The sequence below is a fragment of the Anopheles ziemanni genome, chromosome 3 (genome assembly GCF_943734765.1).
Source record: "Anopheles ziemanni chromosome 3, idAnoZiCoDA_A2_x.2, whole genome shotgun sequence".
Classification (NCBI taxonomy): domain Eukaryota; kingdom Metazoa; phylum Arthropoda; class Insecta; order Diptera; family Culicidae; genus Anopheles; species Anopheles ziemanni.
Window position 1 is genome coordinate 73,170,463 of NC_080706.1, and position 27,594 is coordinate 73,198,056.

The following is a 27,594-nucleotide window of genomic DNA, read 5'->3' on the forward strand; positions in this document are numbered from 1 at the left end:
AAAGAACACTCACCGGGCATACGTTTTCTGCACGTACACTCGACCCGAGAGTGTATCTCCATGTAGATTGACGTGGTTGTCCAACTGCTCGTGTGGTGGTGTTGGTGGTGACGGTCATCACTTTTTTCATAATTCCTCGAATATTGCGGAGCCGAAACGAGCTGTAATTGTTTGCAAAATATTCCATCGATACGGATAAATTCGACTGTTTCTGGAGTGGCAGCCGATACTTGGGAGTTTCTAGTCCCTGTCGGTGCGGAAAGGTGCAAGGCCGGTCGGAATACGCTATGTAACAGACCGAAAGTGAAGTACCTAGGTTGAAACCGCACCAGTGTACGGCATATTATTTTTTCATCCTCGGTCTAATCAGTTTCGGTTTAATATTCGTTCACCCTATGAGTTAGTTGTGTGGCTTCAAGCGTGTGACGATAAGCGTTTAATGATTAGATCTTAGTTGCTTTTCATACCGATGCTCGATCTCCGTTGGATGCGCTGATTGTATTCATTTGTATTTGCGGACTTACGTTTCCACTAGCGGAATATTGTCCACATCAAATTTGGGTAAGTTTCGCAAATGTCGTCCTTACTTCGGTACTATTTACGGAAAACATCTTTCACATTACAGGTCACGATAGTAACTTTGCCGTGCGTGTGCTTATCATCCAACCAACGCATCAAACGTCACGCCATATAATTGGATTAAGTCGGTGACAGTAAGAACCATTGGAATATCAAAACTCACCCACATTCAAGGCAGCTTATTTAACTTGGAACAAGTTAAACATTGCGAAGGGTCATCATCCAAGTGTGCTATACAGTTTATATTATTCCCGGTCATTGCGCGATCAATTTGTGATCTAATAACAAGCGATTGATTTCGCTTGCCGGATCGAATAGCGTTGGCGTAGATTGTAGTTCGTCGTAGCAACATTGCACCGGACGCAACATTGTGACCAAACATGATGAACGAAGAATCCTCCTCACCGTCGAGCAGTAATGTGGTAGTACAGCTTTTCAAGCGGCTAGGCCAGGTAACATCCACTAAGGCCAGTGTTATTTACTTAATAATCACGATCAGATTCGAGAACTTTCCAATGATTGCATCAGTCATTTTATATAGTCAGCTTTATTCTAAATATGTTTTTCCATCCTGCCCTTTTCGTTTAGCTTTATCAACTTCAGCTGGATAAATGGACGCCACACACGAAGGTGCGGTGGGCGGCGGCGCTCGGTTTGGTCGGATTGTTCCTTCTGCGGGTGTTCACCAAACAGGGCTGGTACATCGTCACGTACGCGCTCGGCATTTACCACCTGAATCTTTTTATCGCTTTCCTAACGCCGAAAATCGATCCAGCGCTCGATTTGGACGGTGAGTGAATATTAGTTCTCGTTTGTGCCAACGATATTAAATGGTTTTATTTTTGTTTTCAGATGATCAAGGGCCGGAGCTGCCAACAAAATCGAACGAAGAGTTTCGACCATTCATCCGGCGGTTACCGGAGTTTAAGTTTTGGTACGCCATCAGCAAAAGCACGGTGATCGGGATCATCTGTACCTTCTTCGAGATGTTCAATGTGCCGGTCTTTTGGCCAATCCTCTTGCTTTACTTCGCGGTGCTGTTCTGTATTACGATGAAGCGGCAAATTAAAGTACGTCTGGTGCAACCCGCGATGATTGAACTGAAATCACTAATGGATTCATTTCTTTCCCTCCCCTTCCAGCACATGATCAAGTATCGATATCTCCCCTTCACTCACAGTAAGCCCCGCTACCAGCCGGTGGCGACGGAAAAGTGACAATTAAAAGCACAAACTCTACCAGCATCGTTGTCCTCGTCGTCCTCGTCCTCGCTGGCGTCCGTCGGTAGTGCACCGACCGCAGGACCCTCTGCGGCTGCCGTTGCTCCTTCGGTGATTGCGCCCGTTCACCCGCCTGCGGTGGCCGGTCTACCATCGTCGTCGGTCCCATCGGCATCGGTAAAAACCGTCTAGAAAAGGAAGAAAAAAAAAGTGGAAAGAAGGGAGTGTGAAGCAAATCGTGCGCGGATCGTCACAGAACTATTACATTCACCGGGAACCGGGGTGGTGGTGTGCAAAGATCGACGCACCACCGTCCGTCATGTCGTCAGGGCAATCACTGTACAAGGCGCCCTTTCTTTAAAGAAAACCTCCAACACGTACCTCCACCAGCGGGAGGATTCTGTTATATGCCTTCTTCATCTATATTTTTCACTTTTATACTATTCATACGTTACAAACACTAAACATCTTTTAAATTGCTCTTTATTATTTCATTTTAGAGAACATGGTTTCGTTCCCTTCTTGAATCTGTGAAAAAGCGCGATCCTCGTTTCGTTCCTTTTTATTTCCGTTTTTTTTTTACTTTTCCGACCAATGACGCAGTGAGGGGACAAACGCGAGAAAATCAGCAACACCGAACTGGTATTGATTTGTGCTTACATCGTAGCGAAATGTTAAGTTTAAGTGTCGATGCAATCTTATGTTTTCCCTTCTGGTGTAAATGAAGAACTAGGCTTTCCTGTTTCCTTCCTATTTGTTTGGAAATTTGGTTGTTGTTTGTGTTAGCAGTAAACCCGCGTACGCGTGCCGTAACTCTTTTGCTAAGTAAATTTTAACACCCAGCTCGTTCAAAAACCCTAATGTGGCATCTCTTTGGGAGAGCGGAAGTTTTTCCGACAAATTACAAAATGGAAACATACTAGAATCGTCGACACTAGGCAATCGAACCAAAAATGATAACCTTTTGATGAACATTTAAAAAATGGAAAGCAAAGCAAATAAGAGACATCGAACAGTTAACATAGGAAAATTATATTATTTCTTACGGATTATGGTTATTTTCATGTAATTATTATTTGCTAGGATCACTATTACTCTCCTATCGTCGTCTTAGGTATGTTCAAGTATTTTTTGTGTTTATTTTGGCATTCAATCCAAAAACCGAAAGAGCTTATACTCCACATCAGCTTTCCCACCATCAAACTATTCACAGTTTCCTAATTCTCGATGTTAGTTTCACAGAATTATTTCATGTGCGGTGAGTGTGCTTTAGCCACTCATCATAAGATTGGGCATGTTTCTTTCTTAATACTCTGACAATAGAGCGAAAAAGTCTTTGCCGCAAGATAAAACTACCTATCGGGGGACGAGACAAAGAACCGTTAGCCATAAGCAGCAGTCCAGTTATCTAGAAAGAAAGCAAACCACCACAATAGATAAGGGAAGGGCCATCTTATTCATATCGTCAAAATGGGTAATCACCAGCGACGGACAAAAGCACCACTGAGCGCTTTGAGGAGAAGCAGTTCTCCGGGGTGTGTTTTTCTTCGTGCCGTGTCGTGGTCCGTTAGTTTTGTTTATTTAATTTTAGGATATCGTATGCAGATAGAATCGAGAACTTAATAAATATGCAATCTAAAAGTTAAGTGACACATTTGAGCTACAGGAAGGTAACGTCGATAATGGATTAGATAGCGTCGATTACTTGCAATTAAACAGATTTAATCATTTATTTTACCCTTTTCCCAAGACATTGAAGAAGTTTATCTTGATTCACATTCATTATGTTTCGCTTTAGATTAATTTCCGTTGGAGTGCAGTGGTTCTTTGATAAATCGGAGAATTAAAGAAAAAGGAAGACCCTGGTTCCAGGAATTATTTTCCACGCGTGTGGACGCACTGATTACGGGAGTATAGGATGCAAATCATTGTCCAAATTTACCGACTGCAAACATGTTCGGAGGGGATCTTTAGGAAGGATTTTGTAAGCAATGTAATCGTAATGGGATGGAAGAGAGGAGAACAGAGAATAACGTCTTGGTGAATTCCTGAAGCAAAACACACGTATAACCAAATAATAAAGATTCAAAAAAATAATCAATCCTATTGGTTTTTAAATCTCTCCTTTATTGCTATTGTTTGTTGTTTTCTTCGAAAAACTGTTGCACCTTCGTGACGACTTCATCGAGCGCCTTTACTGCCGGGCTCGAAGGAAACTCGGTGATAAAATCCTTTCCCTCGTCGCAACACTTGGTCAGCCGGGGATCGAGCGGAAGCTTCCCCAGGTAGGGTACTTCCATTTCCGTGCACATCTGTTCGGCGCCCCCCGTGCGGGCAGGGAAAATCGTCGACTCGGTCGTACACTTTGGGCACACGAACCCGCTCATGTTCTCAACGACTCCGACCACCGGAATGGCAAGCTTCTTGCAGAAAGAAATCTCCTTCCGGACGTCCAGCAGTGCGACCTCCTGCGGCGTGGTGACCAGTATAGCGCCCCACGAGCCGTCCGTTCCCTTGAGGAACGTCGTGGCCGACAGATGTTCGTCCGAGGTGCCGGGCGGTGTATCCAGCAGCAGATAGTCCAGCTGGCCCCAATCGACCTCGGTGAGAAACTGTCGAATCATGCCGTTCTTTTTCGGACCCCGCCAGATGATGGCATCGTCCGGGCTGCCGAGCAGGAATCCAATCGACATCAGGCTCAAATTGTCCTCGATGTACACCGGCGACCAGCCGGAACCGGACTGGTGTACCTGCTCTCCGAGTACGCCGAGTACGCGCGGCTGTGACGGTCCGCAAATGTCGATGTCGAGCACGCCGAAGTTTTGATCCGGGCTGCGGTGTGCCATTGCACGGGACAGCAGAGCGGTTACGGTACTTTTGCCAACGCCCCCCTTCCCGGACAGCACCAGCAGTTTGTTGCGCACATCGGCAAGTTTTTCTTTCACCAGTGCGATGGCCGGATCGGGACCCTTCGGTCCGGTGGAGCATAGCTGTTGGTTAGGACAACCGGCACAGGCCGATGCTTTTCCGGCATCTTCACTCTGTGTTCCGGGACAATGCGCTGGGGCGTCACTGGGCACGTTCGTGGTCGTCGTAGTGTTGCTCATCTTTGGAACGGGAATGATTAAAACACAGCTTATAACGATGATGAAACAGAAAAAAACACGATCGAGTAGGTTTCGCCACACGATGCAAAACAATAACAACTCATCACAGCTGATGATAACTGTCAAAGTGACAATTGGAATGCTGGCGGCTTGTGGCGCGCAAAAATGGCTGTTTCGGTGTTTACGTCGGCATCGTCATCCGTTGTCGAACTTCCTTCAGCTGCGCGTCGGTATCGTGTGTGAATCTTTCATTCGTGTAAAGTCATGTCGCAAAAGTCCATCCTGTGAGTCGTGGATATTATCGCAAGTTGTTCCAGTTTTCTCTATAACTTCCGTATAATATCTCTCCTTGCAGCTCGTTTTTTAGTAAACAAAACGCCAAAACCTCTCCGGCAGGCGAAAAATCGTCATCGGCAGCTGTAAAAACCGAGCCCGAAAAGGACGCAGAAAACAACAACCACTTGGAGGAAGAAAAGTATGTATCTCTCTGGCATACGCACTTGTAAATTCACAACACTGAAATAAGTGTGCTTCTGCAGCAAACTGTTCGGATAGTTGTAGAAGCGCTACCCCAAGATCCGGCCAAGATGCTGTTGCGCAATGTAGCAAACCGATTGCACTTTTGCCTCAACATTCACTTTTGCCACCGTACACTCGGTTATACGTTCGGTGGCAACATGCTGCGGACATTTCCTTCCCAATATCTTTCCGTAAACGTAGCATTGAGTAATGGCGTTTCTCTTTATCGTTCCATCCATCGACCGTTTGTCGCTTGCAGTGCAAAGTTGGAGGCAAACCAGCGCAACAATGTCCCCGGGGGAGAGGACAGCGCATCGAACTCGCCGGTTAAAATGTCCAAAGGGTCCAAGCGGAAAAGAGTGATGTCGTCCAGCGAAAGTGAAGATGAAACGGCTAGCAAAGCAAAATCATCTCCGAAGGCGAAAAAGAGGTACGTTTTGAAAAAGGCTTTCATATTGATCATCCTCCTGAAAGTTTTGTCGTTAATCAACAGCTCACCGGAGGTGGCCAAGTCCAGTGAGAAGAAACCCACCCCAACCAAGTCTCCCAAGAAGGAACCTGTAGAGAAAGCAAAGCCTACTTCAAAGAAGGGAAAAGAGAAATCAACCCCAAAAACAGCTCGCGACAGCAAACCTGCAACGGAAAATGGATCGAAAAATGCATCACCCCTATCCCCAGGTGGTAAAATATCACCGAAAAAGGAAAAGGAATCGCCCTCGAAAAGCGAATCTACCAGCAAACCGGCGAAGGTGGCTACACACAGCTTTTTTACTGTAGTCAAGAAGGAATCGGATGGGACAAGCAGTAGCGCCGCAGGGGATGAAAGTAAAGGTGATGGGACCAGCTACGATCCAGGCAAGAAAAACTATCATCCTATCAAGGATGCGTTTTGGAAGAAAGGAGATCGGTGAGTGTACTTTTTTTTTACTTTAGGATAAACTTACGGTCTATCGGTTGATATTGGATTATACATCTCTTCCATTCTACAGCGTTCCATACTTAGCTCTCGCGCGAACATTCCAAGTGATCGAGGAAACGAGTGGCAGATTGCGCATGATCGAAATTCTGTCCAATTACTTCCGCTCTGTCATCCTCCTCAGCCCGTCGGATTTGCTCGCCAGTGTGTACCTGTGCCTGAACCAGCTTGCACCGGCCTACGAAGGTGTGGAGCTGGGCATTGCCGAGTTTTCCCTCATGAAAGCGATCGCCCAGAGTACGGGCCGTAGTCTGGCGCAGATTAAAGCAGACGCTCAGTCGACGGGTGATCTCGGCCTGGTGGCGGAACAGTCGAAAAGCAGCCAGCGAATGATGTTCCGCCCGGCACCGCTTACCGTGGAGACGGTGTTTACGAAGTTGCGCGAGATCGCTCGCATGACCGGTACGGCATCGATCGCCAAGAAGATGGATAAAATTCAGTCGATGTTTGTTGCCTGCCGGCACTCGGAGTCACGCTTTGTCATTCGTTCGCTGGCGGGTAAGCTACGCATCGGGCTGGCCGAACAGTCGTTGCTGCAGGCGCTTGCACAAGCGTGTGCCTACACTCCGCCCCACCTGAATCCGCCCGTGGTGAATGCGCTATCCGGAGAAGGGGATACGCGCAGCAAGGCACGCGTGGATGAAATCGCCCTTACGCTCAAGACGGTTTACTGCCAGTGTCCGAACTATAATCAGATTGTACCGGTGCTGCTGGAGCACGGTATCGATGAGCTGGTCGAGCGGTGTCCCATGCGTCCGGGCACTCCACTTAAGCCGATGCTGGCCCACCCGACAAAGGGCGTTCAGGAGGTGCTGCAGCGCTTCGATGGGATCGATTTTACGTGCGAGTGGAAGTACGATGGCGAGCGAGCACAGATTCACCTCCTTCCCGATGGGTCCGTGCAGATTTTTAGCCGCAACCAGGAGAATAACACGAGCAAGTACCCGGACATCATCGCACGGCTCGAGCTGACGCGCACGGACAAGGTGGAAAGTGCCATTCTGGATTGTGAGGCGGTCGCGTGGGATCCGGAGAAGCAACAGATCCTCCCGTTTCAAGTGCTGAGCACGCGCAAACGAAAGGACGCGAACGAGGCGGACATCAAGGTGCAGGTGTGTGTGTTTATGTTCGACCTGCTCTACCTCAACGGGAAACCGCTGGTCGAGAAACCGTTTCAAACGCGCCGTGAGCAACTCTATGAACATTTTCGCCCGGTCGAGGGTCAGTGGAAGTACGCCACCTGCCTCGACACGAACGATCTGGACGAACTGCAGCGTTTCCTCGAGGAAGCCGTACGGGGCAACTGTGAGGGATTGATGGTGAAAACGCTGCAGCGTGACGCTACGTACGAGATTGCCAAGCGCTCGCGCAATTGGTTGAAGCTGAAGAAGGATTACCTCAGCGGGGTGGGCGATTCGCTCGATCTGGTCGTAATCGGTGGCTATCGGGGCCGGGGCAAGCGTACCGGCACGTACGGTGGCTTCCTGCTCGCCTGCTACGACGACGAGAACGAAGAGTATCAGACGATCTGCAAAATCGGTACCGGCTTCTCGGACGAGGATCTGCAGCGTCACACGGAGTTTCTGAATGGGCATGTTATACCGAAGCCCAAACCGTACTATCGTTACGAGCCCAACCTAGCGCCGGACGAGTGGTTTGAGGCGGTGCAGGTTTGGGAGGTACTGTGTGCCGATCTGTCGCTCAGTCCGGTTCATCAGGCTGCGATCGGCATCATCGATCCGGAGAAGGGTATTTCGCTGCGCTTTCCGCGCTTTATCCGCATACGGGACGATAAGGGAGCAACCGATGCGACCAATGCTCGCCAGGTGTCGGAGATGTACCTGAATCAGGATCAGATTAAAAATCAAGCGCAAGGCGGTGGTGGACGAGATGCCGAGGAAGATTTCTACTAAATGTAGTGCCTTGGTGAGTGCAGCAATTATTCAATGTTTCGTTTTAAATGTCAAATGTGTTTGTATTACTATAAATTTGTAACTGTATCATATTTCATGATGAAGTTACTAAAAATACAATTAAGTCAGACCATAGATTTTCAGATATTCTTGCTTTTAAATGTTTCTTTCTGTTGTGTGTCAAACCCCCTAAAACAATACATTTTATATCGAAATCATATTCATCTTTTGGGCGCACGAAATTTAATGTTTTATGCAGTGGAGTATTTAGCCGATACATATTTTGAATAAAAAAATATTTAAGTAATTTCTGAGGTTTTTTTTTTGTTTAACTTAGTTTCTGTTATAGAATTTTCAGAATCTTTCAACTACTTGTAATTTTGTAATTTGTAATTTTATTGAAATTCAACGGACCATATTTGGCCCCCTTGAAGCGTTTAAGTTAGTACAATACATAGCTTAATACTATTTACATCTAACGGGTGACCGGTTGCACCCCACGAATAGAAAACAAAAACGCGGATCTAGACATGTCAGGTTCAAAACGATCACAGACAGCATTAAATTCACGGCACATGACAAGAAACGGGTCTGAGGATCCAAAGCGGGTACGACGAACCTCAACGTCAAGTAGCGTTCTAGCACGGAGTGTTCTCGCAGGGACGTATAAACAGAGCCCCGAGAGAAGTTCCGGCGCGTCAATATGGTGGTCAAGTAGGCCTGCAACAAACAATCTCTGCGCGGTACAGTTACGTTGACTGAGCGAGTCGAGGCCAAGTAACGCGCATCGTCCATTATAGTCGACCGGGACACTCCAGGAGCGTAAGGCCAGCCGCGTAGCCTTTCGCTGGATCGACTCGAGGCGCGCCTGTGGACGCGAGCCCGACGGCCACCATACCACAGAAGCGTACTCCACGACAGACCGTACTAACGAGCAGTACAGCATCTTTATGGAGGCGGGATCGTCGAGCTCGCGTGTACTACTACAATAGAAACATTCGCTCGCGTGTACTACTACAATAGAAACATTCTGTATACTTAATAATATACATAGAATATTCAAACTCGAAAACAAACCGAATTGTACTCCAGTGCAGTAAAATCGCAAATATTATTTTTGCTAATTTTAATAATTCACCAACATCAATACTTTATTTCAGTTGTAGTTACTTTCAAAACCCAAAATCTCCGATGATGACTCGGCGGTAAACAGGTATGTTAAGTTACGTTTATGTTCTTAAAACAGAATCTTCTTATCAAACAAATTATTGGCAACAATTTGCAAACTAATCTCTACATTGTTATGAGTGAAAAGCAAATCCATTGAACGATACACTCGCGATTTTCCTATTGAAACTGCTCCTGTTCGTTGTTCATGCTGCTTTTACCTAATGCCAACTGATCATTTGGATTAGTCGTAAGCCATCACTTTTCATCGCCGTAATGCAGATGTGCAATGGAAGCCCAAACGAAGTTTCGATTATCGCGCTGTGTCGTATTGGTTGGCCCATATGTTTCCGGCCGAGGGAACGGGTCGTTCCGGTCGAGGTAATAACTGCTCGGTGCGTGCATTACAAACTTCACGTACGTAATTCGTCGTGGGCAGTCTTCGTCCGGTCCTATCTGGTAGGTGGCGGGGTCAAAACCTTCGTTCGGTGGTGGACTGGCGGTCGTAGGGATAAGCCACGTTAGTACCGCACTCTTCTCGTTGTACGTATCCACCAGGAGGCCTCGGATCTGTGCGTAGTAGGTATTATCTTTCGTATCAAGTAATGATACGATGTCTCCTATCTGGTACCAGGTGTCCTGGAGAATAATACAAAGTAAAATGTGACGAACCTTATACCATCAAATAATAGTTTCACAACTCACCTCGTGAAATAGTTTCTGAACCGATCTTGTTGAGGCCGTTTCTTGTGGCGTCCTTGTCGGAGGTTTCTTGAGCAAAGTACGTCTCGATTTGGCCTTGGTGTTGGGGTTTCCTCTGCTTGCCTTCGTTACCCGGCGCCGTATTGGTGTACGCGTTGGGCATGTTCGACGCCGCAAGCGTCGTGGCGATTGTAGATCCTGGGAGAATAGACCACCTTTCTCTCCTGTTTGCTCGTCGGGACCGTAGCTGTCGGCATTCGCAACAGCAGTAGCTTCTTCCTTTGCTATCGAGATCGTTTCGGCACTATTGATATCTCCATCCACTTCCATGGGACAGTGCGGATCTACGCTGGTTGTTGAAGCTGCTGGCACTGCCGTTGTTACCGGCAGTTCAGGTGTTCGTTCACGTACCGGCTCTAGCGGAGGATTAAGCTGAATGTCGTGGCAATCGAAACATATCGACCGTCGATCAAGTGTAAACCATTTCTGCGTCTCCAGAGTACCACAGATGGAACATTTTTGTATCTTCGGTGGCATCGCGTATAAGTTTCACTAAACGACGAGCTTGTGTTTTCAAAACAAACAAGTTAGCTTCCGAAGCAAAATGTCATGGTTGTCAGATGATAACTGCAAGCATCACAAAACAGAGCGTTGCGAGCATTGGAATATAAACATTTGTAAAGTGCCTACTGATTGTTAATACTTTTGAACCGCCAGATCTACAACCGCCTACCTGGGTAAATTTTGACCTTTTATTTTACAATTACTCCGAGTTGAACGACTCGAAAATACTGGAATGCCTCAACAAGTTTGCTGTCGTTCTGACGAAAATCTAATTTTTATTTTTATTCTAAGTATTCTTTTACACCATTTTCCAATGAAATTATCAGTATGTGGCCGCTCGGTTTTCTCTTATTCAAAACTTATATTGATAATATTCTTAATTTATCTAAGACACTCTATGCAGCCTTTTCAATGGAATGGATTCAAACCGGAGTCGAACCGGATCGTAACCGGATTCAACCCGGCGTCGAACAGAATCCAACCAGATTTAAATCGGAGTCAAACCGGAGTCGAACCGGAATCAAACGGAGTTGAACCGGAATCGAATCGGAGTCGAACAGGAATCGAACCGGATCCCGAAGTCGAACAAGATTCACCCGGATCTCGAAGTTGAACCGGAATTGAACCGGAACCGAACCGTAATCGAACCGGAATCGAACCAGAATCGAACTTGAATCAAACCGGAGTCAAACCAGAATCGTACCGAATTCAAACCGGAATCGAACCGGATTCAAATCTGAATCGGACCGAAATCGAACCGGAATCGAACCGGAGTCAAACCAGAATCGAATCGGAATCGAATCGGAGTCGAACCGGAATCGAAACGGAGTCTATGAACCGAACTAAATGACTAGTTGAAGCGACCTTCTGGTCTAAAGAACGTATTGACATTTTTCTTTGTACGTCGTTAAAGCCTCTTTTGCATTTTGGGGTCCAGCAGCACGGTCCGTGACCAGACCGAGGGTTCCAATAATGTTTAACTTGTTTTTTTTAATAATTTAATTTCTTAAGTGTTATTATGGTTATCAAAAATAACGTATGTTAATTAATAACCTAAGTCACATTGAATACAATTTTTCAAAAACATTTTTTAAACAAAAACATTTTTTTCCTCGGGGTCCGCGACAGCCGAACAGTAGCTCCGGTTAGAAAATCGGTCCATGAGCGCTGGGGCTCACCACCTCGACGGCGTGGGTTCGAATCCCAACCGAGACCGGATCCGCCCCTGTACGAGACTATCCACGTATAACAGGGAAACAGGTCTCGTAAGCCCTTAACGGGCAGGTATGACCAAGAGGTCGTCACGCCAAGAAGAAGAATACAATTTAAAAAAAAAGGACACTCCTAGGTTGAAACAAGCTTCTCACACAGTTACACTTTACGAGCTACTCTAAAGTATTCGACCAACGATCAAGCCTGGTTGCTAAAAAAATAATCCTATCTATTTTTATTTTATCTATCTGTTTTTTGTGTTATAGCTTACATGAGAGAAGAACATCAATTTTTATTGGTAGGTTATCGAAATCATACGGTCTAAATTTATGCCTAGTGAAATGAGGATAAAGTACATCTTGGATTTTATTACGTGACATTGTTAAACACTTATCATAGTTCTATCAATTTCATGAGAATGTCCGCTTTTTCCCACACACAGCACATTACAACATTGTTACTCCTTTTTTACCCCAGACCAAAACAATCCAAAAATCAATTTGTTGCTCGTAAAACTGGTCAATATTTACTATCCCACGGCACGGGGACAGTTTAAGCGAGTTTTCCACCCAATCACCGATCATCTTGGTGTGATGGAAAAGCGAAGCATGGTTTTATTCGCTTTACCACATCGTGCTGGTTCTTGTGTATTATCGCAATTTGATCGCCATCAAACAGAACAAACCAATTTTCCTAACCTACTCAAACACCGACCGACCGGGTCTAGGAGGATGTGGTTTGGTGCGAGGGTAAAACAACACGGTGTTGTTTAGTTTGTTATGACTTTTTTTTTTATTTTATACTATCCTTGCAAGGGGTTTCCTCACAGGGTCAATTGATGGCTTTTAACAATTACACCGTGGGGATATGGAGAATAAACAAATGACACCGAGTGGGTGGAAGGGTCGATTGTGTCACCGGACCCTAAACCTACCGGAAAGGTTAACAGGGCAGAATAAATGAATATACAATATAAAAAAAAACATTGTAAACATGAGTGTGCAATCTGCATGACATCGTCGGGTCACATGCTATATCCCTCGAGTTTGATCTCCTTCCGATGAGCGTGTCTGGTGGAAATGGAGTCATCCTACATAGGGCCGATACGATAAGGGATGGTCAATCTGGTGGGTGTGGATCCGATGCAGACAAAGCATTACAGGCTGTGGGTGAGATGGAAAGCGCATGATGACAACCGGAAAAGGCGAGAAAATGTAACAACGACACACTGCCGTAATCCTAGTAGTTTGTCTTTTTTTTTTTTGGTGACAAACTCTAAAAGCATGTACCGAGCGATGGCGTATGACGTGGCACGTGTTGTTGACTGCCTTCCTCTCGTTACTTGGTGTTTACTTTTTTATTGCCACGGTTCTCGACCCTTTATGCATCAATTCTCTCGAAAAGGGCGATCGGTCGATGGATCATCTTCAGGACGAGTTGACCGACAGATAAGAAAAAATCGTAAAATTAATGTATAAACCCTAAGTTTGGAATCTTTTAGTTCAATTTAAAAGAAAATATTTCAAATATCAAGCAGCCATATCCTAACAAAGTAGGTAAAAAGTTTAACATCATTGTTCGGTTCTTTTTTATAGCTTTGTGCCGTCATTCTGATTACAAGACAGATACAAACTCTCGAGGACTTCTTACAGTCCATTTATTACTTGCCCGATGTGGTCCTGCTATCGTCAGCGATTATGTCCATCATCCTGCTCGTCGTCTTATCGTTCTATTCAATAGAGTCGCAAATGATAACACACGAGAGGAAACATTGATTGCATATGAGAGAAAAAAGCACAATCTAGCTGTCGACGGGAGGAGAAAAAAGAAAAACACGCATGCACAAATGACGAGCCCGATGACCGTTATCGAAGGACAAAAAATATGTACCAGGACACAGGCACATACGTTATTGGGTCGGGTTTTGTGTGAGGACGGATGAGATCAGGACAAAATCGCTCACATGATTAGACCGTCAATGAAAGGGATCGTAATTTATGTGCCATCACACGGCCAGCGTATAACGTCGCCATAGTCCTTGGCTCGTTGGACGGCGTCTAAAGTGTCTTTTGTCCAGTGCTGTAGCTGGTTGAGTAACGGTTGGCCGAAAAAGGGCAAGGCGCTCACTTGGTGGAGCGTCATCGGTGCTAACGGACCGGAATTTATTGTTGTTCCGATTGGTTCGCTCCTCGCGTGTCCGTGGAGGACATTGAAGGACATTGCGAGGACCGATACGATGATGAAGAAGAGGGAGGAAAATCATTGAGTTGACAAAAAACGAACACACGACTTTGGCCGTCCATTTGGTTTGGCGGGCACGGTTGAACAGAAATCACTTTTTTCCGGTCTGTTTAATCAGACACATTCCGACAAGAATTTTTCTCTTGTTGGTCCGAACGTCATGCTCTTTTTTGTAGCTCACAATCGCAAATTGGATGGGTTTTACTTGTGCTGGTTATAATTAGAAATGTTTTTTGTAAAATTAAACAGATTAATTACAGTGAGTCTTTAAAAACTAGGTTTGTTCAATAAAATACAATATAATTTTACTAAAAGAGATAATTAATATTAAAAGGTATGTTCGGCAAAAAGTAAAAGGAAAAAAGAGAGCCTCAATGAAGAGCAATACATTACGAACAAAACAGTGGGAACATTCGCCAATGATCCTATTGGGTTTATTTCCTAAAAAAACTGAATAAATAAATAAATCGTCCTAAATTGACCCAATTCAATAACCTAATCGAATGCACCCCTAGTCCATAGTTTGACCCTTCCGGACGATTCGATCAACCCCTCGTAAAAATAAAAATGCATCCCATGCACACCAATTGATTTCCGCGACTCCTTTACACGCCCTCAACCGGCGTTGGAGAGGGATGTATTTTTTTTTTCTGTATATTTTGCAACATTTGCCAATCCATGCTGAAGACACTTCTTTGACTAATCGTCGTACGCGCGCTGGTTGGCAAAATAGTTTATGTGTGTGGCCTGCTTTCCATTGTTGTAGCAGTCGGACGGTCGTAATGCTCTCAGCGTCCCATTGGCCATTTATTTCATTCAGTGTTGACAGTCAACATATTTCATTATTTGCCTGATTTGCTGGCTTTGGAGACTAGCTATTTTTTTTTGTGTTGCTTAGCCATCTCGTTAGTTTTTTGCAGCAACTCTTTCCTCCTCCCATCAACTAGCAAGGTTCTTCACGACCATGCTTCTTTCTGAAAAAATAGCTGAAGACAAATATATTGTGCCGCGTGAGTCGGATGAATGACTAATTTATGGTACATTTACTCTAGGATCACGCATGAATTGTAATAACATTGTGCCTCCGTCAGACTGATGATTTTTTCCTTTTCTATCAGTTTCAAGTTAATCAACATGTTTTGATCCTTCTTCCCTGACATTCTTGGGAAGGTATTGTGTTTGTTGTTTGTTTTTTTGTGTGCTTTTTAGCTCTTTTGATAATTAGATCTATACTTTGTTAGTTTGTTTTGGATATTTTTATGTAAAGCATTTTTTTCATAAAGCACAGTTCATAAACATTATTGTATCCACTTATTACATGAAGGATATAGACTAGACTTATGTTTAAATCATATTTGGTGATAGCTGCTTAATTTTAAATGTGTCCTTAAAAAGACATAATTTTTTATCGAGGACCTTTTCCGTTCGAATAAAACATTTATGCATGAAGTATATTCTTCATCTGATTAATGATACAACGATTCTTATAAATCTATGATGATATGATAAAAGAATTGATAATTTTACAAATCAAAACAAGTTAAAGTAATTTCATTCCTTTGTCATATTTTCCAAATCTTTGTTTTTATAATATTCCGGCAAGTATTTCCTACGGTCTATGTATTTTGCCGGCTCCTTTTTTTTCTTATTTCTAAAAGACATGCATTGAATAAATCAGTTTCTTTAAAGCGTTTTCTTCCTTTGCTTTCAACTTGTAAAATCTCTTCCACCTTGTCTATCACACACGAAACCGCGAAGGACTTTCTCTCCATACCATTTAATATAGTGCCGACTAACAACTTGCATGACTTTTTCAATAGCTCTCTTCTACTCTCATCTAAGCCATGCACATGGCAGGCACGGTGGGGACTCGTTGGGGACGGGCGTATACGCCGGAGCAACGAATCCCCAAAATGGCTGACTTCCTTCCGGTGTGCTTCTGCGTCGTCGTGGCACTCACTCGTGGCAGGCACTTTGCCGAGTGCTTTTGATCCTTTGTCGAACGGCGGGAAGGTGACGGGAAACGATACGATGGAGTAGCTCTAGGGAAATATGCTTCGGCCGCCATTTTTTGTCTTCTTTGTTATTCTCTTCTCTTGCTTCGGGTTTCACTTTCTCAGGTTAAAGTTGTTCGTTTCTCTTTTACCTTCCACCTTCGTTTGGTCCTGTGCATCCAGGTTCAAACTGTTTTCCAATCTTCCATGTTTCATTTTTTTTTCATTTCTTCCTTCATTTATCTTCTCATTCGTTGGTTTCCTTTTTTCGTCCCTCGATGCAGAAGAGCAGAAACGAAACGAAATCGTAAGAAGCACCCACCCTCCCAGTAAGGGATTTGTAATCCGCGCGCCACGGTGGCGAGGGTGTGTGCACATTTTCCGTCATCCGTTCGGGGATTATTTATATATTCATTTTGTGGTTTGATGAAAATACACCTCATTTTTTTCCCCCATTGCCACCTTGCTACTTCCCCGTTCTAGGCAACCATGGCGCGCGTGGGATTTGGTAGAAATTTAATAAAGTTGTTTCGTTTTGGGGGAAGGTCGGCGAGCCCTAGGAAGGCGGATACACCCTTGCTGACGAGTCTTCTCGTAAGCATCATAGCCAAGAGTAGTGCCGAGATTTGCTGGGTGGTGAAATTGGAACAGTGATGGGCACAAAAATGAAACATCCTTGTAGGTAAAATATATTTAGAAAAAATTTAGGCTAGATGAATAAACCTTTTCGAATAAAAATATCTACAAATAAACCAAACCACAACTATCAATTACAAATTTTTAAATTCCTATATATGCCTAATTGGCCTGAGTATAATCGTAACACAAGCTTAAATTAATAACAAAAACTTTCAAACACTTTAAGCATTTTTTGTTAAGTGCAACTCTTGGTTAAGGAGAATGCATATCTATGCGATTAATTGAATATTTGATTCTTTTCATTGAGATTTTATTCTTTTCTTTTCACTCAAAAACGAAATTAATTGAGGGTTTTTTATTATACTTTGGAATTTGTTATGTCAACTTTACCGTTTCCATTTTTTAATGAAAGTCAACCTGAATCCATTTTTCGTAACGCACTGTATTCGCTGGTTTCCGACGGCTTTACCTAACCTTATGCTAAGGTTTTGCATCCCTCCCACGAGCCATCCTGACGAAGTCAGAGCGGAGGGCTTCGGAAAGTTAGCGCGTTTGCGGCGAGGCGGTTGGTGTCAATTAATTATCAACAAGCAGATCATTTACACGTGTTAACGTGTTAATTAAGTGATAAACTGGCGCAAGATAAATCTTGCGATAGGCTCCCTGTTAGCTTAGCGTCCCTCGGAGGTGATTTCCCTGCCACAGCGGAAATATAGCACAAGCGGACTAGCAGCTTTTTCAGTTTTCGCTTATTATTATTTTCTTCTTTCCACCTAAAAGTTGATGCAGGGAATGGCCAGTTCTTCGGACTTGCCCCGCCACTGCCTGGGATGTTCCATTTTGTACGATTTGTTTATTTTTATGACACCCACAAAAAGCGGCTGTACGATGATTTATACGAGAAAAACGAAGGATGGAGCGTGGATATGGAGTATGATAATAAACATGATTCAGAAAAAGATATTTCCCACGAGATGTTGGAGGGTTTAAGAAAGGAGGGATCGTAAACACACAGCATATTGATGATAGTAGAGTACATCTCGTATCTTAGGAAAAAACCTCTTAGAAAGCAGATTGCCAATTTCAGCATAACTCCTTGATAGATTCATATGCTTCTATTAACATTGCATGGCAAAAAATAAAGAAAACCCACCTGTACAAAACAGGAAAATTGGAAAACCAAATTTCTAATAGGATCAATTTTCGGCATCGTATTGTGCTTGTTTTGTGTCATTCAATTCACCTGGGTAAGGAAAGGAAGGTAGAAAAAAACTGAGGTAATAGTTTTCCCAACATTGTCATGTACTTTGGCTTCAATTTTTCTCCTTTCTTGTGCGTTTCCTGCTTCCTTGCCACGTAAAGTCTGCGGTCAGTGTTGCGCCGTTCAGAAGTTGTGTTCGATAATTGCAATGTTCTCTTTTTCTTTCTCAAACCACACATTCTCAAAGTGTCCTTCCGAATCAAAGGAGCGATGAATTTATTCTCGTGCCAGGTTTCCCCGGTTAACCGACCTGGCCGTGGGTCATGTAATAAAGGATCAGCAGCTTCTTAGCAGTGGATTTGCAATGCTACGGTCCGGTTACGTTCTATAAGGCGACAGACGAACACCGCAAAACCGTTAGACCGGGACGGAGATGAATCGCCCCGAAACGGAATGGCAGTTTTGGGTGCGTAAACAGTTTATTTTTCTATTACTTGTTTTCCCTTTTGTAGTGTTAATAAGTTTTTTAAGCTTACGAAAAGTGTGAGAATTTTGCTACCGAAACGGACCGTCCGGGATCGGAAAGGCTAGCCGGCTTTTGAAGGAACGGAAGCAATAAATCGATTTGTTTTGTGTCGTGTAATGTAAGCTTCAATTATTTTAAGCTGTCATAATCGTTTATAATTCCTGTTTTTTTGTTTTGCATGGATAATGTTTTCTTATCACCTTTGATGCTCGGTGCAGTTAGTCAAAAAGTCTTATTCGGAATTTTTAACGTGTCTGTGTGCCGTGGTGTGTTTGGAATTAGGTTTTTAATAGACTGTGACGATGATGTTGTGAGTTAATTATTTGAGATTTATCAAGTAATAATGCTTCCTTCTTAGTTACAAGAAACATAAAATAATAAAAATTTAACGTGTCGAAATTGGATAAACTTCATTCCAAACCAAACCATTTTCTTGACATGACTTCATCAACCTGCTTCTATCAAACTTAATCCATTACGCTTGATCGCCGGATCATTTGTCTGACATTTCCGTCTTCTGATGAGACAATCTGCTTGATTGTAATACTTCCGTCAACGAGTTGTTGGGCCCTTCTTCGGGCGGAAACGTCAAATCATGTGCCACACTTTCCCTGCTACGAGCTCGGAATTTTCAAACTTGAGGCGAAAAAAGAAATCTAATAAAAATCTTCCTCCCAAACGCTTTTCTTCCATCCTCATCGCATCAGCGTGTCAGTTTGCTTGAGTTTATTAGGAGGTTTTGGTTTTTTGCTGCACCCAACTGCAATGGGAGTTGGTTGCCTCGAAGAAAATTTAAAGTTGTGGCTGTGGGATCTCAGGATGTAAATTCCAAAAATATTGCATACATTGAAAATTATATACTAATATTTTTAAACATTTAGTATCTTACAAAAATTAAAGGTTTCGAAGAACTTAAATATAAAATTAAATACCAAACTAAATTTAGTATTTATGATTAAAAAATGCTAACAAACAATGTCTTATTTTACATTGCTTTGGTAAACGATGAGATCGTAATGAAAAGTGAATCATTTCCCAAACGTGTTGTTACCGTCTATTTTCTTTAATCGCGTGCAAGGACGCGTGGTTGGAAAAGTCACCACCCCAAACCAGAGATAACTTCAATTCCCAAACGAACCCTCCTCCAACGGTGTTTGTGCGGAGTGACGGTTGACTTCTGGCGGTTGGTGATGAAAAATTGTCTCTAAATTAAAATAAATTTCATTACTTACACCCCCACCCAAGGTCGTGGGATTTGTGGGTTTTATGTTCACTTCGTAGGCGTTACCGGTTGCCGGTGGCAACAACCGAATCGCCACCGCAATCACAGTCGCCCACCGTGAATAATGGGGGAAAACATTCGCTCGTATGGCAAAGCGAATAAATGCAGCAAATTACCCATCGACACCGATGGGAAACATATTGTGTGTTGTAGCCCTTTTCGCCGTTCGGTCCGTTTTGTCCCCGCTAGATTGAGGGTGTAAGTACAACAACCAACTTTCCACCAGCTTCCCTCCGCGCAAACAATTTCCAACCATTCTTTTCCCACAACGGGCCAACCCCAGTCGGGAAACCTCCCTCCGCGGCAACCGAACTCGATTCACTTTTCGGGGATATCAATTTTACGAGTCGAATTTCTGGCACGTCGCTTTCACGCCTGCTTAGTGGTGCGAATGTTTTTGGTAGGAACATAAACGTGCAACAAATATCCGCCGACACAAATCTCCATCGAATCCACCGGGCGGGGTGGACGGAAAGTGGGAGGAAATAATGTTGTTCGAAATAAAGGACCGTTTAATGGCATCATTAAAGGTGTTATGAATTTTTGATCGACTTACTAGCATCTTGCGAGGGGATATGTTGGGATGAAGTTTTAGGCTGATTTAAGGTTTTTCATTGTAACTTTGATTTTTATTTCGAGAAAAAAAAAAGAATTTCTTTGTCCTACAAAGGTTTAAGCTGTTTCAACCGATTTATACGCAGATTGTTTTACTCTATTAAACTTTATAATAATTATATTTATTTTTTGCTAAAAATGCATATCAAACTGTATATTGAATTCAGATTGCTTTTAATATGCGTGATTATACAAATTAAAACTTTCCTCATTTTATCTTTTATTTTGCAGCTGATCCTTAGAACATAAATTCCAATTTGATTTTCATCAAAGAACGAAAAGAACAACCACAACAAATATCTATGGTTCTACAAAATATGGCGCAAAAGAACAAAACCGAAGATAAAAAAATGTTTTTAAATCGTAAAGTTTATTTAAAAAAAGACTAAAACAATAAATGAAATAATGAAATACCTATGCTCTCACTAGATAGGATAAAAACGGAGTTGCCATCAAGAAATCTTCGAAAAAGAAAGCGAAAATAACATGAAACTGTATTGACAGCGATGATTGCCTGACAAAAGTTCCATTGCAAGGACAAAACACACAAAAAAAAACAAACATTGACAACACGTAAAAAGACAGGATTCAATTAACCGGACACAATGCGAGGGACGCTCCCGAAAATGGAATCCGACCAAACTATTAAGAAGTTTGTGTTTTCTTTTCGCACCCTCCAGATGGGTTTGACATATCGAAAAACTTCTTCGGCTTGCACTGGTGGGAGTGGGCGAAAAAGTTTCCCTTTGCCCTGCCCGGCGTCGGACAGAGAGTAAATAAAGAGTGACACAATCGCTTGGGAAAGTACGTGAGAGGAAAAATACACACATTACCCCAGAAGTGATTATTTTTTTGTGTTGTTACAACCTATTACACGATGTACCGGTTGATACATTGGGTTCCGGATTACGGCCCAGTTGTGGTGGGAGGGAATGGGGCATGGTTCAGTAATCGATGGGTTTGTTTTTGTTTCATACTGTCTAATATCGATCGATAGTTTTGTTAGAAATAATCCACAATCCGATCACTTTCCGGATTGAATCATTGAAGGTAGACGGTTGACAAATAAACCGATCTTAGCGCTTGTTTGAAATGGGAATTTATTGAAACCCAACACGTTTTTTTCCATCGATTAACACACTATCGCTGGGATTTCGGTCAGTAAGTGTATTTGATTGTTTCTAATTAGTTAATAATAGTCTTTTTAGTAATATAAATAGAACCAAGATGATTCAGAAATTTTAAAACAAACTTAGCTTTTCTTCACAAATTTAGCAAACCAAGTTTTAATGTCAATTACCGTGATGATAAATTGGAAAATTAAAGGACACTCGTTGGTATCTCAAGTTCGACAGAACGCGACTTCTATAGCGTAATCCTCTGTGTTGTCTTGTAGTGATTGCAAAAGAAACAACCCCAAATTCCAATTTCTCGTGAGAAATCAATCCCGTATTCAATGAATGTTGTCTATGCTTTACTATCCATCTTGTTGCATCCGTTTAGAGCTGTGTCCTTTTATTTCGTTGCAGGCCTGAGACCGATATTGATTCCTTCTTCCGGCCTGCTTACGCTTACAGACCGTTACAGTTTGTAGTTTTCGTCATCTCCTCAATCAAGGGGCACTTAATTTAAATATATGGAAAATCAACTTTCTTCCAAAGCGGAAAGCGGCGTTCGATCGGAAAGGTCCTTCCGCCCTTCGGCTCAAGGCAACGACGTCCACCTTAACCGACATCGTTCCATTGACAGATGAAGGGCAACAGTGTCCTGCCTTAAAGTATGGAAGGGAAAAAACTTCTAGCCTGAACCGACTGTCGAATCGTGTCTGTCTCAATTTGAATACTCCAAGGGACACAGCGAAAAGGTCCGCTCCCATCGCAAACAAGGACCTTTTTATCGCGCCCACGGGAAAACGGACAGTTCCGTCGTTTCGTTCCGTTCCGGATCGGGAAAAGTGAAATCAATGGTCGGGGAAAATGTGTCGCTTTCTTTGTGCCCGTCCAATCTCGAAGGCCCATGATTGGTCTTTGGCGAGGCATTTGGTAGTGATGTTTCGCATTGGGGGGAGAGAAGGAAAAGAAAGGGATATCCTTCAGCAAACACGTTCGGTAAACGCGTTCGAGACGGTTAGAAAAAGACAACCCAATGAAAAGGGACTCATCGTCTTGAAATTGAACCAACATATCGCTCCGAGGGACGAATAAGAAGGAGTATCACCCATTTCTCCTGATTCCAGAAGGTTTTCCAACGAACGTGAGTGCCTTTACGATGGCGTTGGTTTCCCACCCTTTCTTTCCTTTGTGCCGTTTGAATATTTGATACATTTCGGATATGACAGCGTGAATGGAGCCGAACCGAGCCGGAACCGGATATGAGCCAATCCTAGACCGGGAGCGAAAATAAAGTTATCATCATCATTATCCCCGTGGGGGGGTGGTTTTGGCCACGAGCGACGGGCTAGGGTGGGCCGAAACTGGGAAGGGAAGCGAAAAGCAAATCAAAGTCAGAAAATCCTACCACGAACGTGCTCGAGTGACGATTGCGTCTGCCCGAGCCCAGGCATATGCCGGGAGTTGGGAAGGTCCAACAAGCATTAAGGATTCCATTTCGAACACGTTCCACATGAATGGGGCAGCTGGTTTTTTTTCTGGGCTTTTGTCTCATTCCATCCGTACAGCCAAATTCCACCCCGTAGCAAAGGACGACGTGTTGGCGAACATGATTAGTGAAATAACTAATGATGAACAAAAGATATCAATAGCGCAAAGGGATGTCTTTATCCGGCGGCGTCACGTGGAGAGAGTGGTGCTGGAGTGGAACGATTCAATCGTTCCGACAATCGGTGAGGGTGGGTGTCAATAGCGACCGTTCTAATAAACAGCTGATAATGGATTAATTTGGTGCAGTCCATTTAGTGAATATCAACCCTTAATAATGTAGACGATCCTAATTCCAATGCTCTACAAACATGAATTCCAAAGTTTTAGTCTCTAGAAACTATCTCAAAATAACAAAGAACAGTTTAAGTTTTAAAGAACACAATATGAATTTGTTTATGAAGAACAATTTTAATAACCAAACAATATTTTGAATGTGTAAATTTTAATCCATTCATTTTTCAAGCCAATTAAACTAAATTTAATGAAAAGGTTATATTATGAAAAAAAAATTTTTATTATTGTCAGTTTCATTACGAGGAATTTATTTCCCTTTCTTCATAACTAGATGTTAAATTAATTAAATCAATTACGGAAACCTTCTCAAAGATTACATGAAGAATTCTTTACAAAATAAAATGTCAAAGAAATGTATCATACCTTAAATCAACCAATTATCTTCAGTCAAACTTAAATGGATATAAGTTAATACATATTGGAATTCACTTCGAGGGCTTCCAACAGTCATTGCTAATCACTTTCTAACTGAGCGTAGTTAACGCTTTAATTAGTTTCATTCATTTATAATTTAGGTGCAATAATCCGCCCAAAAGCCACTTCCGATCCTGCGGTTTCTCTAGCAGATTTACGAAGAGTTAGCAGTCGTCGTAGGGAATACAGTCGGTCAAAACAATGAATACCATGCCCGATTTGTTGCTTTCTTTTTAAACGGCCAAATTGATATTTGTCTTAAGCCGCATTGTAGTCGCTCGTTCAGGCGTAATTGCTTCGTCCTTCGAAGAGGAAAACTATGCAAATTCGCAAACCTTCCTACCGCACGCGGCTGTTTGGCCACCCGTACCCGGACGTCCGGCGAATTCGGGGTCCCGTAGGACGCACGTTGACCCGAATTATTTGCTCATCCGTGCTCTCAAATCCCCATTTCCCGTGCCGAAAACCAACGACCGGCAGCAGCACGAGGATTAGGATAATTTGATTTTCTTTGTGGTGCAAGCGGTGCGCAGGTGGTGGCAGTGTTGGTGGGCTCAATGAGTCACTCGAAAATGGCTGACGGAGGAAGGAATGCCGGTTTGATGCCGGCAGGATTACCCGAAGCGGTGTATGGGTGTGGTTTGTTGGTTTGGTTTTTTGCTAAAAGCAGAATTAAAATGCAATCGTATCGGGCGTAGGTTTTTGTCGGCGCTTTAGAAATGAGCGATACGTGCCCAAGTAGTGGAGCGTGGTTGCGAAGTGAGGTTGAATTAAAATAAGGATCAAAGACAAGGCTTCACGATCACGAACCTAACACAACCGTAACCGTTCGATGCGCACGATTCTCAAAAGCATCGAAAAGAAATCATATAGGAATGTTTTCTGATCAAAAAGAAATCATATACGAATGTGTTTTTCTTTTCTAATGTGTTAAAGTGCTAGAAAGTGTTGAAAAATATCCTCAAACATCTGTTCATGACATTTGATGAATCATCGTGTGGTACTTTAGTAAAAAATAATCAAATTTAGTTAAACTGAAAGGTTAATAATGTCGTATTTACCAGTTTAATTTTTATCTAAGTTTTCGCCAAAGCATAAATACCCTAATAAACATAACCCAATTTTAGATAATTAGTAGATTTTTTAGATTTTAAATTAATTAATGTTGTATTTTCTGCATTTGTTTCTGCTTCAGTTTTAAAGTTCTAATTTTGAATTGGTTTAATGATACTTCCTTCGAATTATTCTCCAAATACACCTCCTTCATCAAAATCATTAACAAACCCTTCCCTACGATGCAGCATTATAGCCACGGAGATGACCTCCCGCTCCGGAAATACATTGTTCCTGGAAGCAGGAAGTCATCTTTGCACGACACTCCGGAACCACTGTTCCGAAAATTATCATTATCATCACCGTGATCCGATCGTTTGATCGATAGATAACCCGACGCCCGGGACGGAGTCTTTGGCATGCAAATGAACAATCGGACGTGGGTAATTTTTGGAAATCTGATTTCACATGGGGATGAGTTGCATGCGTGTCCTCCGGGGGAAAACACTTAAGCGCACTGTCCGGCGACCCGCGCGTCACGTGTCCATTGAGTGAGGGTGTTGGTTCGCTTCCTGTCTAGCGCATCGTAACGAGCAAAAGGTTTTTAGGTCGGTCGGTTTGGTTGGAATGCCAGCTGATTTTTTTTCGCCCTCCTAGCGCGTGTTCCTTTCCAATGTGCCTGTAATGATGACTTGAGAGAATGCTTGTATTGGTCTTTGCAAGCTAAACAGGCGGATGGTATCAACTTCATCCCCTCGGACCACGGGGGTTTATGATTATAAATGGAGCATGCTCGGCTGAAACGATGGTGGTTGATGGCCTTTACTTTACGTGGTTTTCATAGATAGAAGGGTGCTCTCTTTGTTTTACGTCCCTGCAAGGAACCGCTAGGTGTCAATTATCCCTTGCCGCACCCAAGTTAATATCTAGCAACGGGCCAGGGTTTTCCGAATATGGCGGCGATGATGATGATGTTACCAGAAGTCGAGACGAAAACAGACGATAACCCCAGAAGGACGGTGTTCGATTTGATGTTTTTCGTTTCCATTTCACTTTTCAAGGACTGATAGCAAGCTGCAGAGCAAACTGTCTATCGATGTTAAGTGAGAGACACCTGAAAGAATACTCCACTTTTGGAAAAAATAAACGGAAAAGTCCAGGTGTATCACGAAACTAGACATTCAGATAGTAGGAAATACCTGGAAGAAAGAAAAATGATAGGTGTTAATTTCCATTAGTTTTATTAGTTGAAATCATCACGGTGTATCTAAGAAAACAATATGACTTATTTAAGGGAGTGAAAAGAGCTCGATTTAAATTATGTAGTGAAGTATTATAAATATTTTGCATAATAATTAATTTTATTGTAATAATTTTGAATAAAGTCTATATCACTTGAAACATATGGTTTTAGTTAAACAATATATTGAAAAAAATAACGTGAACATTTTTGACAAATATGCTTCTATGAAATCAGATAAAAATTTTAATTAATTAAGTTATCTATTCCATTTTCTACAAAGGAACTCTTTTTTATTGTTATTTTCGAATGTATAATATGCATTTTCCCATCAATTTTCATGCCCTGTTTTTCTCACGCTGCTAAAATCACTGTCAGTCTAATTTATTCCTCCCGTACGCCCTACTTTCCACCCAGGTGCATCTTTCATCGAACCTTCCGGACGTCATTAACTGCCTTTCTCATGCCCTTTTTGTAAATTAGGTGACTTCCGTCAAAATCACACACCCATTAACCACACAAATGTCCACACTGGCTCTCGCGTGGGTCGCGTGCTGAAGGACGGATTTAAAAACACCGTCGCTGGCCCACGGCTGTCGGTTGCACTTTTCGGTGCAGTTCTCCTCCCCCACGAGAAGGGCTCTGTTAGTCGACTGAATCTGTTTGCGTCCCCCGGCACGTGTCGCAATCGAGCCGCGGGGCAATCAATTGAAAAATCAACTTTAAAACTCAATTACCCATAGTTTATGGCTGTACTGGGTCGGGTGAAGGATGGGAAGAGAGCGGTGCGACCATCCCTTTTGCATTTCAGTGACCACCCTCCGCATCGATCGCTTCCGGTCGTCCCTGCTTCCGTCGAAGCGGATGCGCGGGGGTGAAAACAGCTCCGGACCGACGTTCATGATTGCTCCGGTTTTTTATTCAAAATAAAGTCATCGAATTTTTTGCTGTTGATATTATTTATCCAAGTTTATCTAATTGATCTTAATCTTTTCCCAAAATTTACAAAACATTGCTCAAATTATATTCATAACACGGATTGTAAAAAGAAGACATGAGTGTATTTTATACATTTTTGAAAACTGTTCTACTTTTGTTTAAAAAAAAAAAGCACAGTTTGTTCATATTCGATACAATTTTTTATGTTTATAATTCTTGTACGTTTTGGTGTTAATTGTTACTACAAATCAAAATCTTCAATTGTACCACTTAAAAGAAATGTTTACAGTAATTGGATCTTTATTTAGTTGTGTTGGCAAGAGAATTTATGTTGGCAAGAGAAAAGAGAGAAAAACAATTATACGGGTAATTGTTGATTAAATGGTAATGAGAAATTATTACCAATTTATTCAAAAATGTTTTCCATAATCTCTAACTATTGTTGCAAAAAATGTACCACGGAAGGAATTTGATTATATAACAATAAGTTTATTATTAAATAGATCCGTTTACACAAGCATGTAAATTTTAATCTGC

The 27,594-nt window shown here is 42.7% G+C and overlaps 4 protein-coding genes across 4 annotated transcripts; 2 read left to right on the forward strand and 2 right to left on the reverse strand.

Moving 5' to 3' along the window:
• Nucleotides 1-126: 126 nt before the first annotated feature.
• On the forward strand, nucleotides 127-3,577 carry LOC131289776 (protein RER1). Its single transcript, XM_058319087.1, has 5 exons — nucleotides 127-561; nucleotides 626-1,031; nucleotides 1,168-1,369; nucleotides 1,432-1,649; nucleotides 1,722-3,577. Exons 2-5 carry the CDS (start codon nucleotides 960-962, stop codon nucleotides 1,794-1,796), a joined length of 567 nt encoding a protein of 188 aa, XP_058175070.1. The 5' UTR covers nucleotides 127-561; nucleotides 626-959; the 3' UTR covers nucleotides 1,797-3,577.
• Nucleotides 3,578-3,659: 82 nt separating this feature from the next.
• Nucleotides 3,660-4,906, reverse strand: LOC131287373 (cytosolic Fe-S cluster assembly factor NUBP1 homolog). Its single transcript, XM_058316415.1, has one exon. It carries the CDS (start codon nucleotides 4,904-4,906, stop codon nucleotides 3,932-3,934), a length of 975 nt encoding a protein of 324 aa, XP_058172398.1. The 3' UTR covers nucleotides 3,660-3,931.
• A 141-nt stretch (nucleotides 4,907-5,047) lies between these two features.
• On the forward strand, nucleotides 5,048-8,432 carry LOC131284944 (DNA ligase 1). Its single transcript, XM_058313803.1, has 5 exons — nucleotides 5,048-5,190; nucleotides 5,262-5,381; nucleotides 5,685-5,855; nucleotides 5,919-6,332; nucleotides 6,415-8,432. The coding sequence occupies exons 1-5, from the start codon at nucleotides 5,171-5,173 to the stop codon at nucleotides 8,312-8,314; spliced, it is 2,625 nt and encodes an 874-aa protein (XP_058169786.1). The 5' UTR covers nucleotides 5,048-5,170; the 3' UTR covers nucleotides 8,315-8,432.
• Nucleotides 8,433-9,677: 1,245 nt separating this feature from the next.
• LOC131287589 (GATA zinc finger domain-containing protein 1) lies at nucleotides 9,678-10,737 on the reverse strand. The gene is made up of 2 exons (XM_058316653.1): nucleotides 10,187-10,737; nucleotides 9,678-10,120 (listed from the first exon to the last, which is right to left on the reverse strand). The coding sequence occupies exons 1-2, from the start codon at nucleotides 10,718-10,720 to the stop codon at nucleotides 9,740-9,742; spliced, it is 915 nt and encodes a 304-aa protein (XP_058172636.1). The 5' UTR covers nucleotides 10,721-10,737; the 3' UTR covers nucleotides 9,678-9,739.
• Between the last annotated feature and the right edge of the window lie 16,857 nt (nucleotides 10,738-27,594).